At 47.4% G+C, this 16903-nt stretch overlaps 1 protein-coding gene across 1 annotated transcript in view; it reads right to left on the bottom strand.

Moving 5' to 3' along the window:
• Nucleotides 1-16903, bottom strand: part of FAM178B (family with sequence similarity 178 member B) — a 66919-nt gene that overhangs the window by 41193 nt on the left and 8823 nt on the right. Inside the window, exon 3 of the mRNA XM_080683840.1 lies at nt 718-832. Within this exon, the coding sequence (XP_080539966.1) occupies nt 718-818 (101 nt within the window). The 5' untranslated portion in view covers nt 819-832. The remainder of the gene's footprint in view (nt 1-717; nt 833-16903) is intronic.

Here is a 16903-nt window from a genome sequence, read left to right as displayed (position 1 = left end):
ACGCATGAGTCTAGTTCTTTCTGTACCGCTAGGTCTGGGAGCCTGGTATTTCATGCATGAGGTTCTCGGGTACTTGTGTGGGGTTGTTGTGTAATTCCCTCAGACTCGGCTTCCCCGAGTTTAGTAACTTTTTAAAAAATATATTTTTATTGATTTCAGACAGGAAGGGAGAAGGAGAGAGAAACATCAATGATGAGAGAGAATCATCGATTGGCTGCCTTCTGCACACCCCACCCTGGGGATCAAGCCTGCAACCCGGGCATGTGTCCTGACCGGGAATCAAACTGTGACCTCCTGATTCCTAGGTTGATGCTCAACCACTGAGCCATGCTGGCCAGGCTAGTAACTTTTTACTTCAAAAAATGCACATAATTTTATATAAAAAGTCAGAAGAAATCTTTCTTTTTCTGGCTTATAAATGCTCGCTGAGCTGAGGATCATTCCACAAATAATAAAATCGATAGCTTTGTGAAAGGAATGGCTAGTTGTGTTACATTTATAGAATAGGATATGCTTAAAATTAATATTTCCCAGCATGAATATATTTTTAGAAGAATGCTTCTTTGTGGGTGTACTACTTTGTTTTGTTTCTTAACATTTGTACTGAGGTGTAATTGGCATGGAAAAACCTGGTCCTACTCAACGTATACATTTTGATGGGTCTGAACTGAGTCCTGTACCTGGTGAGGGAGGACCTGGGGAAGGGGCTGCACTCACCTCCTGCCATGCAGAGAGGGCCCCTGAGGGCACAGAGCAGGGCTGTGGGTGCCCAGGCTGCAGACCACCTCCATGACCTCTTGTGTTGAGGGGCACCACATGCGCACGTCCTCATCTGTTGGGCCAGAGGGAGGCAAGGGTTAGAGCAGGCGGAGGAAGACAGGACATGCACCTCCTGCGGAAGGGAACCAGCTTTGGCATCCTGCGGCACAGGCACCCCCTGCGGAAATAAAGCACCCATGGTTCTCAGACACTTGTTGGGGCTCTGGGAACCTGGACCTTCATTCTCTGACCTTCAAGCCATGGCCACCTGACCATTTCTGGCAGGCAGCCCGCAGGGCACTGAGCCACTCAGAGCTGAGCCAGATGGCGAGCCCTGACCCACAGGCCTCAAAACAGCAGAAAACGCCCGTCTCAGCGCCCCGGCTCTGCCACACAGGGCCCTGGCCCTGGCCGCAGGGTTTCCCAGGCCCCCATCCTTGCCCATCTTCTCAGCAAGCGCGGGCTGTGAGCACCATCTTCTCTTGACCAGTTTACAAAACATGAGTGATAATCTGGCCCCATCCACAAAGGGGAAAACCTTACATACTCAATGTTAGACTCCCAGGGCAAGGACGATGGGCCAGATACAGAAGGTCACCAGGCAGAAAGCCCCGGATGTGTAACAAGGGTCAAAACTGGGGAAACAAGACCCCTGCCCCCAGGGTAGCCTGTCCTCCCCTAGCATAGCATTGGCCATGCGTCTAGACCCGGATCTTTCATGTCGCTGGTCAGGCGGTTTGGACCCCTGGCCTTTTCCTCCCTAAAGATAACATCTAGGCCTCAGTTGTATTTTATTTTTTTAAATATACTTTTATTGATTTCAGAAAGGAAGAGAGAGGGAGAGATAGAAATATCAATGAGAGAATCATTGATTGGCTGCCTCCTGCATACCCTCTACTGGGGACAGAGCCTGTAACCCGGGCTTGTGCCCTTGACCGGAATCGAACCCGGGACCTTCAGTCCGCAGGCCGATGCTCTATCCACTGAGCCAAACCGGCCAGGGCTCAGTTGTATTTTAGCTCCAGGCCTAGAAAAGCAGCAAGGCACTCAGGTCACTGAGCCCCTCAGAGCTGAGCCAGATGCAAGCCCTGCCCCAGAAAATGCCCGTCTCAGCACTGTGGCTGCCTCAGGACCAGCTGCAGTGACTAATGACCCCTGGCCCTGGCACTGACCCATCAGTGGAGACCACGACCTGAAAGAGCACAGCCGGAAAGCTGATGGATTTGCTATGAGACCCTCCCCGAGACCTCCCTGAGACAAATACACTCAGGACAAAGGACCCAGCATGCGCTCTCCCTCCAAGGAGCACGCTTGGGCCCTTCCCCCACAGGCACGAGTCCCTCACCCCCTAAGAGACCCCACGAGACTTGCAACCAGGGGAGCAATGGGCAGTGGCAGCTAGTCCTGGGCTTACCCCCTAACCTGTCTCCAAGGCCTCCTTTTCTCTGTGCAGCCCTTCCCTTTGGATAGTTCACCCCCATCCCCTTCCCTTAAATAAATTCAATTTTCTTTCATCGCCGTCTGAGACAGCTATTTTTCCTGACTCTAACTTTTCACTCAGGGCTTTTGCTTTTGTCAGACTATTTAAGGACATTTTCAGAAACAGGAGGACAGAAAAATAAAAACTGTGTGGCCGGGCATGTTTCCTAATGATGAAATGCTACAACGTCCTCTCTGCACATGACCGCCCCCCCCCCCATGCCCATCAGACACAGTGGAGGAAGAGGAAGGAAGGGAGGGAGGGCATCCTAAACCAATCTGACGAAGTAGTGCACGGCTAAGAGGGCAACTGACAACAAGTCACAAAATAAACTGGCTGTGTCAGAACACAAACGCAGAATTTGACAATGAATGAGGTATTGGATCAAGAACCTGGAACAGGGCCCTAGCCGGTCTGGCTCAGTGGGTAGAGCATGGTCCTGCAGACCAAAGGATCCTGGGTTTGATTCCAGTCAAGGGCACGTACCTCGGTTGCAAGCTCCTCAGCAGGGCTCGTGCAGGAGGCAACCAATCGATGTGTTTCTCTCAATCAATATTTCTATCTTTCCCTCTCTCTTTCACTCTCCCTAAAATCAATGGAAAAATATCCTCAGGTGAAGATTAACCAACAACAACAAAAAAAGAAAGAACCTGGAGGCGGGGCTGGGGCTGGGGCACTAGCTGGTGTGCGCCAACCTTGCCATCAGAGGGTGGATGCACCCTCCTGAGGGCCACCTCCCTGCGCCCCACGTGTGCGGGAACTGTGCCTGGTGCTGAGGCTATAAAGGTGACCCTGTGAGAACTTGACCTCAGGGAGCCCGCAGTCTAGGAGGGAGAGGGGCCAGGTGGACACATGAATACAGGAGCATGTTCATGCAAAAAACAAAGCAGGTGAAAAGTACGGCGCCTGCTCAGAGGAGGGGAATCAACTGTCCAGAGAGAGGAGGGCAAGGAACACGCACAGGCAGAGGAAAGGAAGCACACCCCTTGCAAAGCCACAGAAATGACAAGACAGAGAAGCATGTCCAGGGACCGAGGCAGTCACCAAACGGCCTAAACTCATTGCGAAGTTTCGGCCACAGTCCAGCCCGGCAACGAAGCCAGCAGCCAGTGGAGTGGCAGGCAGGGGGTCTGAGTCCTATCCAAGGACGTGGCTTCGGCCGCATCGGGTGTCTCTCTCTCGGAAATGTATATGGGTCCAGGCTCACCCAACAAGTAATTAGACTCCTGGAGGAGGAAAAACTTTCCTTGTTTGTTTTTTTCCCTCTCAGACGGCTTAACAAGTAAGAGAGCGTAATGATACCCCTTGTCCACTTCACAAACCAGCTGGGAAGAATGAAGTCTGCAAAACACAATGCGACTCCACTGGAGAGAGAGCTGTTTACCGGGCCCCTGGGGACGTGCTCCTACGTGCACGCGTGTGTGGGCGGCGATGAACTTTCCAGGGAGTGGAAGGCGCGTATGGAAAGAGAATCAGGCTAGGGCGAGGCCCAGCTGGGCCAGAACATCCTGCCAGGGTGTCAGACCCAAAGGGTGCTGTGCGGGGCCTACACCCTTCCCACTGAGGCCCACACAGGTGCTGTGGTGCTTTACCCCTCCCTCCCCCGCATAGCAGCGGGGGCGGGGCACCAGCCTCAAGCCTGGAGCCTGGCACTGTCTAGTGGTTACTCCACATGCAGTGTGACCCAGGCGCAGGTGTCAGAAGCCGTTTCAGAGAACGGGTCCTGGGCTGCCTGGGGATAAATGTCATCACAGCCCGGAAGCTGGCTAAGGGAGGACAGGCACCAGAGAGCCCGTAATTAACGTGGCCTGTAAGTAGGCCATGGCTCAGCGTTTCCTGAGCAGCCTGTCCCAGGCGAGGGTGTTCTGGAGAGCTGGCACAGAAGAAAACCCAGGCATGGAGCTGCCAGCTCCATCTCCCTCAGTCTCCACGCCCACAGCAGTCATCCGAGGCAATCCCCGGGCTGGCTGTGCCTTCCTCCAGCGCCAAAAGCCCGCACAGCTGGCTCTATTTAGAGGTTGAGGGTCTGGAGGCGTCCCTGTTGGTGGCTCTCCTGGGATGGAACGGATGCGTTGAAGGCAGGCAGGGCAGGAAAAGCATCAGGCCTAAAACAGTGACTTTCCCATCTGCGCCTCATAGCAGTTGCTTCACATAACCCCACTTTCTCCAGGCCCTGTGTGCGTGGGACGGGGAACCACATATCCCGGGATGGGGGGAGGGCTCCACCGCCTCAGCCTCCATGGGGGCTGCTCCCGAATACCATCGCTGCCAATCATCAGACCACGCCCCAATCCAGAGTGTGGGGGCCCTCCACACTGAAGGGAGGTTTAAACCCATCTGCCTGCCCTCCCATGTCTCTAATCCCTTAGCTTCCCTCAGCACTTTCCTAGTTACATTTAAACTCATTTCAATTTCACTGATTCAGCCTGAGTCATTTGAAGTCTTATTCACTCAACAAACAGTAAGTGAACACTGAATGCTGGGGTCCAGGATGTAGGAGAGAGACAGACACACGTGCGTGCGTGCATGCGTGCGTGCGTGCGTCCTGGTCTCTTGGAACTGATGAGTGGGTAGGGAAATAGTGCATGTGACAAATTGACAAATAAATACATAAATGATGGCAGGTGGGCGGCTGGCCTGGGAGAAAGGTGGCCAGGGTGCCGGCGATGTCACTGACAGAAGGAAGAGCCACAGGGACCTGACGCCAGAGTACAGCTCCTCCCAGCAGAGCCGGGTGCTGGGGGGTGAGAGGTCCCGGGTGGGGCCTGCTGCCCTCCAGATGCTGGGGGGTGCAAGACTGAGGGTGGATGCCTGCTGCCCTGCAGACTTTGGGGGTGTGAGGCCCTACTGCCCTGCAGACTGGGGCAAGGACGCAGGGCAAAGGAGCAGGCTGGTCATGTGGGGAGGGAGTGATGTTACCAAAGGGATCTATTATGTGCTGAAATACAAAATCCTATCAAGTCCATATTTTAAAATGCACTTATTTCACTGGCACAACTACAGGGTGAGGCCCCATGCACGGGGGGTTGGGGGGTCTCCCATCAGCCTTAATGGGGTGCTGGTTCCTAAAGGAAGCACGTTGCCCACCCATCGTTGGAGAGAGCCGTGTTTTCCCAACACTCACGGTGCCTCTCACAGCAGAGACCTGGCGCCTAGCAGGACCTTGACAAGCTCCTACCCACTCTGTTCTCGGCTCTCACCCCCACTGGCTCCTTCTCCAGGCCTGCTCTACCCACCTTCTTCCAGAACCTTCTTTCTGCTTGACGCTGTGCAACTGCCCATGGGCCTCTTCACTCTCCTTTTCCCCCACTCCCTGAGACCAGGCCCCCCCTCCCTGAGACCAGGCCCCCCTCCCTGAGACCAGGCCCCCCCTCCCTGAGACCAGGCCCCCCTCCCTGAGACCAGGCCCCCCCTCCCTGAGACCAGGCCCCCCCTCCCTGAGACCAGGCCCCCCCTCCCTGAGACCAGGACCCCTTTTGGTGCTGCCACAGCCTCTGTGCCTGCCTTGTGTAGCCCAGCCTGCACACAGCCCTATCAGCCTGGCCTATTTATCTGTGGGGCCGAGGGTGTGCACAGGGTAGGTGATGCCGTCCTCATGCCACCTCTCTTCTGCTCTGTAACTCACACTACCACCTGGTGTCACCTGACACAGTGGAGCACTCCAGGCCCTGCTGTGTGGGGGACAGACCTGCATTGTGCCAAACCACTGAACCACTCATATCAGCTAGAATTAGGTTCAGATGCAAATAACAGAGACCACAGACCAAACAAAAAACCCGCCGCATTTTAAATTAGCTAGATTTTAATTCTCTTTGATAAAAAGGAAGCCTGGAGGCGAGTGGGCTGCAGGGACCTGACTGACCTGTAGGGCCCTGGGTGCCCACCTTCTGCTGTGCCATTCTCAGCATGTGCCTCTCCTTCTCAGGGCCGCCTCGTGGCCCAAGATGGCTGTGAGAGGCCCGGCCATCACGTCTCAACCCCAGGCAACTACTTCCTCACTTTGCCACCTCAGTGCTCATGCTTGGGTTGTTGCTAAGGATGTAAGGCCCCTCAGGGTGACCTGGGAAGGCTGTGGCAGATCACCATCCCAAGTTTGGAAAGCAAGAGTTTGAGAGGAATTTAGACACTGGCAAAAGACTCCCTAGTGAGTCCCCGAATGCATGGGCCTCCACTTTCTCTCTCACTTTGATTTCTGAACCTGAGACATTGGAATATTCCAGATCTCTGGAATAAAATGAGACAGAAGACACCAAATACAGGCAAGGACTTGGTGCAACACGAATTTTTCATTCATTGCTGGGGGGAATGCCAAACGGTACAGCCACTTTCGAACACAGTCTGGCAGTGTCTTAACAAAACTAACCATATGATCCAACAATTGTGCTCCTTGGTATTTTCCCCAAATGAGTTGAAAACGCCTGCCCACACAAAAAGCTGCACATGAATGTTTATAACAACTTTATTCATAACTGTCAAAACTTGGGAGCAACCAAGATGTCCCTCAGTAGGTGATGGATGAACACTGGTTCACACAGATAGTGGAGCGTTCGTGGCTGATGATACAAAGAAACAAGCTATCAGGCCATTAACAGACACGGGGAAGCCTCCGGCGCATATGATTAGTGAAGGAAGCCTCTGCAAGGCTACGACGTATGAGTCCAACTGCATGACATCTGGAAAAGGCAACCACAGAGACAGGGACAGAGCGGTGGCTGCAGGGGCCGGGTGGGGGAGGAGGCGGGGCAGGTGGGGCATGGGGTTCTTAGGTCAGCGCAACTGTTTTGTGTGAGACACCAATGGTGAGAGATGTCATCACATTTATTAAAACCCACAGAACATACAGCACAAAGAGTGAACCCTAAACAACAAGCTTCAGTTAATAACCTTTTATGAATGGCTCATCAATCCTAATGGAGATACCACACTAATGAGAGATGTGACTAACAGGAGAATCTGTGGTGTGTGTGTGTGTGTGTGAGAGAGAGAGAGAGACAGAGAGAGAGAGAGGGAGAGAGAAAGCAGGGAGGGGGGGGAGAGAGAGAGAGAGAGAGGGAGAGAGGGAGAGGGGGAGAGGGGGAGAGGGGGAGAGAGGGAGATGGGGGAGAGGAGGAGAAAATGGGAACTCTCTGTACTTTCCCACTCATTTTTCTGAAACACTAAAACTGCTCTAAAATTTAACAATGACAACAACAAAGAATTCTTTAAAAAAGAGAAGAAACAGAAGAAACACCCAGCACCGGGCAGTGGCCCGGCCTCTCAGGAGGGCACGTGTGGGGACCGCATGTGCTCTGCTCGGGACAAGGACACAGCGAGAGCACACGGTGGGTCTCGGACTTGTCTGCACATTTGGAGTCACTTTGGGTGCAGCTTCAAAACGGCTGCCATCTGTGTCCCACCAGTGACTGCCGTTAAGTAGTCTGGGGTGTGGCTGGGGCTTTGGAATTTTTGAAAATTCCCAAGTGGTTCTGATGCACAGCCAAGCTGGGAATGCTGAGCTAAGGAAAGCACGGCCCTCCCAGGCTCCCTCCTGCCCTCCTGTCCTGCTCCTGCGGTGCCAACAGGGAGGTGGGGTGAGGTGGGGGAATGAAGGGAAGGCAGCCCAGCTCCCACACACAGCCCTCGGCTGGCAGTGGCCCAGGGGTTCTCAGCCCCTGCTGTTTTCTAGAATCGCCCAGGAGGTTTCAGGATGCCCAGGCCAGGCTGCACTCCAGAGCCACCTCACGGGCAGGGCTGGGGCCTCCTGCTTTGTGAGGCTCAGCAACAGCTTGACGCTGCAGTGGCTGAGGTCCAGATAGCATGTCCATGGCTTGGCCGCACAGACAGCTCCACAGCCCACTGACCGATGGGGCTCAGAGGAGCTAGTGGGAAAGGATGCTGACGTCCACCGTGGGCAATGCACCCGCTGCCTGAGACTCATCCTCTCCTCCACAGGCACTACCTGATCCTCCGTGTACCCGGCTCACACAGCTGCGGGAACTCCGAAGAAGGCTAAACAAAAACAAGCAACGAGTGGCTCCTGTGCTCAGGAGCTCACAGCCTGGGAGAGAACATGAATCAAGGAATTCACACGAACTATGACCAGAGCCACGAAGAGTGGAAAAGGAGTGTGAGAGTAGAGAGAAGAGGGACAAGACACGGGGTACAGGGCAAAGTGCCACGGAGGCGAGCCAGAGGAGATGACGTTGAGCAGGCAAATGCAGGCAGCTGTAGGGAGGAGGAGGTGTGCAGCCAGGCAGGGGACTGGCACATGCAGAGGCCCTGTGGCAGGAAGGAAGATGGGAGAAAAAGAAGGCCCTCAAGGCTGGAGCACTGAGACGAAGAGAGAACATGAAAAAGTGAGCCGGGCCAGGGTTGGGTCAGGCACTCAGGAGACTATGTACTTTCCTATTCATTTTTCTGAAAAAAGCATCACCCAAAGAGTGTGCAGCTCGGGCCTCCCAGCCCTGATTATCTGCAAGATGGGAAAACAGTTCTATCTACTGTTGGACTGTCCTGGCGACTACTAGTAAATGAGATAGGCAAAGTCCTGGGCTGTGCCTGGCACAGCTCTCTAGAAACGTTAGTCATTATTTTCAATGAAACGACCTTCATTATCACAACGACAATGTGACATTTAAAAAATGAGGATCAGTTATGAAGTCATATTACTGTTATCCTTCCTTTCCAACCAGAGACTTTACAGGGGTGGAGCCAAGCAGAGGATGGCTCTCCTGGTGGTCCCTATTGCTTTCCTGCCCGCCTGGGTCTGCACAACCTGCTCGCAGTACCAGTGCGGGATTAACAGTGCAGCTGGCAGACCTGGGTCCCGGCCACCTCTCTGGGTCTGGGGAGAGCAGCACCCACCCAGGGAAGTTAGTGAACGAAGGGGACCCACACGTGTCTGCTGCTACTGCTACTGCCACTGCCATGGGAGATGTGGCCCACTAACAAGGCGGTGAGGCAGGGGAGCTGTGCCCGCTGGGAGCTCTGGGAGGCTCTGGATGTACTGCATCCTGCCACACAGTGCCCGCCGAGGCCGTCCTGCCTGTGAGAGGCGGACCAGGCGAGGAGCAGCATCTCCTAATAGACAGTGAAGGACAGAAAGTGTCCACTGGATGTGTAGACAAAAGGATTTCTGAATGCTTAAAAGCCCTCTGAGAAAACAAAAAGAAAAACCCAACCCAACCTTCTGGGACAGAAATGGCAAAAGCATACCTATAGAAATTAAGAAAAGGGACAGACACTACTCAGTGTTCCTTCGGTTTATTAGTTGCCTCTCATTCATAAAAAACATGTTTGTTCTGAAAACTGCTATCATATTTTGAGTGCCCACTGTACACCAGGTGCTTCCCATCTGTCATCGCTGCTGACACCGAGACAGTCCCGAGGGTCTGACTGCTCAGCACCACCTTGTCTGATGCTGCCCTGTGCACCACTGGGTCCCCCAAGGGGGTGACTGCTGTCTCTACTCCACCCACCCCATCCTATGCTCTATCACAAATCACGCATCCCGTGTCCCCAAGATACGTCTCTGCTCAAAATTTCCAATGAGTCAGCCTAAGTTCCAATCAAAGAATGCTTGTGCTGGTCTCCAAGCTTTCTGATGTGCAGATCCACCATTAAAAAAATCTTAATTTATATCTTCAACAATTATACATTTGTAAACTATGTAAACGTACCATGATACTTACATATGTCCGTTATATAACTTAGAGAACTTGAAAAAGATGAGTTACTATGAGCTAAGTTTCCACCTCAAGAAACTGTGGGGAAAAAAGAGCAAATCAAACTCCAAACAAGCAGAAGAAAGGAAACAATAAAGATAAGAGCAGAAGTCAGAAAACAGAAACACTAAAAGGGAAATTAATGAAGCCCGAAGCTGGTTCTTTCAGAAGATCAACAAAGTTGAGAAATCTGTAACGTGACTGATCAGAAAAAGAAAGAAAAATTCCCAAATCAGAATGAGAAAAGGACCACCATCATTGGCCCAACAGATGTTAAAAGGATAATAAGGGAATATTAAAAAAAATCTATACCAACAAACTCGACAACTTAGATGAGAGGGACACAAACTAGATGTAGGTAACATAAACAGCCACATAGCCATTATAAAAATCGGATTTGTAGTTAAAAATCTTCCCACAAAGAAAACTTAAAGCCCAGATGGCCTCACTGGCTACTTTTACTAAACATTTAAGGAAGAAATAATACCAGTTCTGCACAAACTCTTCCAAAAAATTGAAAAAGGGGATACTTCTCAACACATTCTATGAAGTCTGCATTCCCTGATGCTAACACCAGAAGGAGAAAACCTTGGTGTTTTCTACAGACTAATATCCTCATGAACATAATGGAAGGGCTCTTAACAAAAATTTAGCAAATTGAACCCAACAATACATAGAAAGTTAATACATCACGACCAAGTAGGACTTACTTCAGAATGCAAGGATGAATGAATCAACATTCAAGAATCAATGCAATTCACCATATTGAGACACTAAATAAGAAAAACCATATAAACATCTCAAAATCCAGCATCTTAAAAAATATCCAAAGAATGTATTAGCCAGGGTCATTTTATTTTATTATATTCTCCCCTCCTACACAAATACTACAGAAGCTGCTAGAGAATGAAATGGGTAGGTGAGAATGAACAACATTGTCCTGGAAGCTAATTCCTGGCAAAAATTCTCAGCAAAGTAGGAGTTTATTAAGATTGTAGTTCAGAAGGTCAATATACAGAAATCAATTGTATATCAGTACACTGGCAAGGAACAATCCAAAAATAAAAAATTTAAAAATCCCACGTACAAGACCTTCTAAAAGAATAAAATGCTTAGGAATAAATTTAGCAAAAGAAATGCAAGGCTTGTACACTGAAATGCTGAAAGAAACTAAAGAAATCTAAGGAAATTGAAAGGCATCCTGTGTTCATGAACTGGAAGACAATATTGCTAAGATGTCAAGTTGTCCCACATTGATCTATTGGTTCAGTACAATCCCAATAAAAACTCGAGGATTCTTTTTGGTAGAAAATGACAAGTTCATTCTAAAATTTATAAAGGACCTAGAAGAGCCAAAACAACTTTCAAAAGGAAAAACAAAGTTGAAGGACTTAAACTACTGGATTTCCACACATATAAAGCTATAGTAATCAAGATAGAGGAGGTAGACATATAAATCAATGAAACAAAATAGAGTCCAAAAATAGACCCACACATATAACCAATTAATTTCTGATAAAGGTACCAAGGTAGTTCAATGTAGAAAGGATAACCTTTTCAACAAGTGGTGCTGGACCAACTGGACAGCCATCTGTAAAGCAATTAACTTACTTTACATCATAAACAAAAATTAACTCCAAATGGATGACTGACCTAAATATAAGGCTAATTATAAGCTATAAACTTACTTTAATTATAAAAATTATAACTTAGAAAAATTGTAGAAGAAAACAGGAAAAAAATCTCAGTGACCCGGATTTCACAAATATGACAATAAAAACAGAAACTATACAACATGAATAAATTGTACTTCATTAAAATAAAAAAAATATGTTCTCCAAAAGACACCATCATGTAAATGAAAAGGAAAGCCACAGATGGGGAGAGAATACTTACAAAACATGTATCTTGCAAAGAACTGTAACTAGAATATATAAAGAGCTCTCACAATTCAATAAGAAGACAACTCAACCCAGAAAGGAAATGGACACTTCACCTAAGATCATATACAGATGGCAAATGAGGTCACACAAACATTATCTGTCTTTAGGGAAATGTGACATAAAATGCCAGTGGGCTACCACTACATGCCTATTAAGAGAGTGGTGGGAAGGATGCTGGGCACTGAATGCCCCTCCATTGCTGGTGGGAAGTGGTATGACCACTTTGGAAAACAGTATGGAAATGTCTTAAAAACGCAAGCATACATCTACTACACGGCCCAGCCTGTCCACTCTTAGGTACCCCAAGGGGAAAGAAACAGGTGTCAGTGCATAAGCATGTTCACAGCAGTGTTATTTCAATAGGCTCCAAACAGAAACAACCAAAATGCCTATGAACAGGTGACTGGATAAACAAACTGTGGTGAATCTCCACATTGGAATACTACTCAGCTATAAGAAGGAATAAACTATCAATGCACAACAACATGGATGAATTTCAAAATAATTATGCTGAGGTAAAAAGCCAGACAAGAAAAAGAGAAACTACTGCCTGATTCCATTTATATAAAATTCTAGAAAATGCAAACTAATCTGTAGAGACAGAAATCAGGTCAGTGGTTTCCTACAGACAAAAGGGGAGGAATTACAAAAGGCACAAGAACACTTTGGAAGTGATGGAAATGTTTATCATCATGACTGTGGTGAGTTTTATTGTGTACAGGTTGACATATGTCAATTAAAACTCAGTAAAACTTTTTTTTTAATGGGCTAAAATATAAATATATGCATTAATGTTTTCGTTTTGCTGCCTAGTGGCTCATCCCACCTCCAGGACTCCCCACTCTGCAGGCTCCTGGACATCCAAGGAGAGAAGTGGAAAATCCTAGAAGAATAACTCTCCACTGGAGGTCATTTTGTTTTTTAAATATATATTTTTATTGATTTCAGAGAGGAAGGGAGAGGCAGAAAGAGAGAGAAACATCAATGATGATGTTCCTGCACGCCCCACACTGGGGATCAACCCTGCCCGGGCATATGCCCTGACTGAGAATCGAACCGTAACCTCCAGGTTCACAGGTGGATGCTCAACCACTGAACCACACCGGCTGGGCTCTGGAGGTAATTTCAGATGACTGCTCAAGTGGCAAAAGATATATGGTGTAAGCAAATCTGTAAGTATGAATACTTACATTATGTGGCTTGTGCATTCATTTTGTTCCTGGAAGTAACCACAAGGGGTTGCTAATAATGAGTATTGGGGAGAAGAAGTGGCTATCGGGAGCAAGTCCCAAGGGAGCTTTCACTTTTCACCTTTCTCTAGTATTTAAATTTTCTGCACTTGGTACCTGGAATACTTTAAAAATAACAACAGCCCAGCTGGTGTGGCTCTGTGTATGAGCATCAACCCAGGCACAAAGAGGTTGCCAGTTTGATTCCCAGTCAGGGCACATGCCTGGGTTGCGGGCTCAATCCCTAAAGGGGGGTGTGCAGGAGGCAGCTGACAGATGTAGATGTTTCTCTCTCATCAATGTTTCTACCTCTCTTTCCCTCTTCCTTCCTCTCTTTCTAAAATCAATAAAACACATATTTAAAAAATAACAAAGGTTACCCGGCTAGTGCGATTATGGTCATTTTTTGTTTGTTTTATTATTTTTCCAAGAAGCAACCTTATAAATATTATCTGGGAGGGAGTAAGGAGGAAGGGAGAGGAGGAGGAAGGAGAATGAAAGCAGGCCACGACAGAAAAGAAAATTACCCACAAAACAGGGGCATGTCCAAGACACTCCCAAAGCCCCAGTGACTATGATACTGGAGCTCTGGGGACAAAGGGAAAAGCATGGTGAACAAATGAGGAAGAACAAAGTGCCCAAAGACACTACTGGTGAAAATAAAACTAATTTGTTTTGAGAGCTGAATTTCTCGCCCACTTAAAAAATATCCAAAGAATGTACTGGCCAGGGTCATTTTATTTTATTATACTCTCCCCTCCTACACAAATACTACAGGAGGGTAGGTAAGAATGAACAACATTGTCCTGGAAGCTAACGGGAGAGAACCTACACGTTTTATGCCTCTTCTGATGTGTTTTGATCTTGCTGACGGAGCTCCTTTCTCCAGGCATTGCTGCCTACTCAGGATGATGGGCGCTAGGTTTACTGGCCAGTCCTACATTGTTAAAGAAACATGAGGTCATGTCTTTCAAGCAATTAATTGCACAAGAATATGTTTGTTTTCAAAAACCAAATTCTGCCATAAAAAGAAGAAACTATTAGAACTAATAAATGAGTTCAATGAGGTTGCAGGATATAAGGTCAAGATACAAAAATGTGGTGTATTTCTATACTCTAGCAAGGAACAATCTGAAAAGAAAAAGAAGAAAAACAATTCCATTTATAATAGCCTCAAAAAGGTTTTACAATACTTAGGAATAAATTTAACAAGGGAAGTATAAGACTTGTACACTGAAAACTACAAAATGTTTTTGAAAGAAATTAAATATATCCCAATATCCCATGTTCATGGATTGGAAGACTCAATATTATTATTTTGTTGTTGTTAATCCTCACCCGAGGATATTTTTCCATTTATTATTATTATTTTTTAGAAAGAGTGTAAGGGAGGGGGAGAGACAGAGAGAAACACTGATGTGAGAGAGAGACATTGACTGGGGTCGGGATCAAGCCTGCAACCGAGGTACGTGCCCTTGACGGGACACAAACCCGGGACCCTCCTACTGAGGCAAACTGGCTAGGGCAAGAGTGAATATTATTAAGATTGTCAATATTACCCAAAGTTATTTATAGATTCAACACAATCACTATCAAAACCCTGGCTTTTATTTTTTGTAGAAATTGACAAGCCAATCCTAAAAGTCATACAGAAACACAAGGGTTCCAGAGTAGACAAAAGACTTTTAAAAAGGGAAAGTTGGAGGACTCACACTTCCCAATTTCAACATTTAATACAAACTACAGTAATCAAGGATTTGGGGTAGGCATAGAATAGATGTATAAATCAATGTAACAGAGTGGAGAGCCCAGACATAAACTCATACATCTATGGTCAATAGATTTTTAACAAGGTGCCAAGACAACTCAATGGGCAATGAACAGTCTTTTCAACAAATGGTGCTGGCTGGGACAAATAAATTTCCACCTGCATAACAATGAAGCTAGACTCCCTATCTCACATCATATATAAAAATCAACTCGAAATGGATCAAAGCCCTAAATGTAAAAGCTAAAACTATAAAACTCTTAGAAGAGCCCAGTTGGTTAGAGTGTCATCCCAATACACCAGGTTTGATCCCCAGTCAGGGCACATATAAGAATCAACCAATGAATGCATAAAAAAATGGAACAACAAATCGATGTTTCTCTTTCTCTCTCTCTTCCCCTCCGTCCCTTCCTTTCTCTCTCCAAAATCAATTAAAAAAAAAAAACTGTGAAGAAAACTAAGGGAAAATTTTTATGACCTTGGACTAGGCAATAGTATCTTGTTTGACACCAAAAGCACAGGCAACAATAGAAAAAAACACAGATAAATTAAATTTTATCATAATTAAAAACTTCTATGCATCAAGGGCACTATCAAGAGAGTGAAAACATAACCCACAGAATAGAAGAAAATATTGGTAAATTACATATCTGGTAAGAATCTAGTATCCAGAGTATATAGAGAACTCCCACAAATAACAAAAAAGACAAAAAAAACCCAACCAAACAATGGGCTAAACATTTGAATAGATGTTTCCCCAAAGATGATATACAAACAGCCACTAAATACATGAACAGATGCTCAACATCCTTAGCCATTACAGAAATGCAAATCTAAACCACGCTGAAATACCACTTCACACCCACTAGTAATGCTACTATCATGAGGTGGACAATAACAAATGTTGGCGGGGATGTACAGAAAGCGGAACCCTCAAACATTGTTGGTGGGAATGTAAGATGATGTCACCACTTCTGAAAATAGTTTGGCAGTCCTTCAAAAAAGTTAAAAACAGAATCACCATTATGACCTAGAAATTCTACTCTTAAGTGTGTGTGTGTGTGTGTGTGTGTGTATACACATACATATACACACACACATATATCCCCATAAACACTTGTGTGCAAATGTTTATAGTAGCACTAGAGGCCCGGTGCATGAAAATTCATGCACTGGAGGGGGGGTCCCTCAGCCCGGCCTGCCCCCTATCACAGTCCAGGAGCCCTCAGGGGTGGGAGGCTACCCGGCGATCAGGGGAAGGCGACCCCCCATCACACCACTGCTGCTGCCACTGCCGGCAGCGCAAGCCTCGGCCAGCCCTGGTTACCTGAGCCTCGGGTGGCCCTGGGCGGCTGGGGGTCTGAGGGTGGGTCCAGCCACACCGTGTGCCTGCCGCCCACCCCACCCATGGCGGGGCTGAAAGGACTGGGGGACTCCGGCGGGGCTGAGGGGACTGGGCACCGCCATCTTGTGACTATGGGCACCGCCATCTTTGTGACCAAAATGGGCCAAACATTTGAATAGATGTTTCCCCAATTTGCATATTCCCTCTTTATTAGATAGGATTATTCGCAATAGCCAAAAAGTAGAAACAACCCAAGTGTCCATCAACTAATGGATAAAATGTGGTACATCCATACAACGAATACTATTTGGCTATAAAAAGGAATGAAATACTGACAAACACTACAACATGCATGGACCTTGAAAACATTATGCTGAATAAAATAAGCCAGACAAAAGAATTACCTACTTTTTTGTTGTTGTTCATTAGATGCCACATATGAGCAAGATCATGTGATACTTGTCTTTCTCTGACTGGCTTATTTTGCTTAGCATAATACTTTCCAGGTCCCTGCATGTTGTCTCAAAGGTAAGAGATCCTTTTTTTTTAAACTGCTGCATAGTATTCCATGGTATAAAAGTACTGATGAACAAAATAGAGCCAGAGATATAGAAGCATGGAACAGACTGTGGAATCCCAGAAAGAAGGCAAGGGAGGGTGGGTGGGTGGGTGGGAA

Source organism: Plecotus auritus (genome assembly GCF_963455305.1).
Source record: "Plecotus auritus genome assembly, chromosome: 8".
In the NCBI taxonomy this organism is placed as follows: domain Eukaryota; kingdom Metazoa; phylum Chordata; class Mammalia; order Chiroptera; family Vespertilionidae; genus Plecotus; species Plecotus auritus.
The sequence above is the reverse complement of the archived record's forward strand: the minus strand, read 5'-3'. Positions and strand labels throughout refer to the sequence as shown.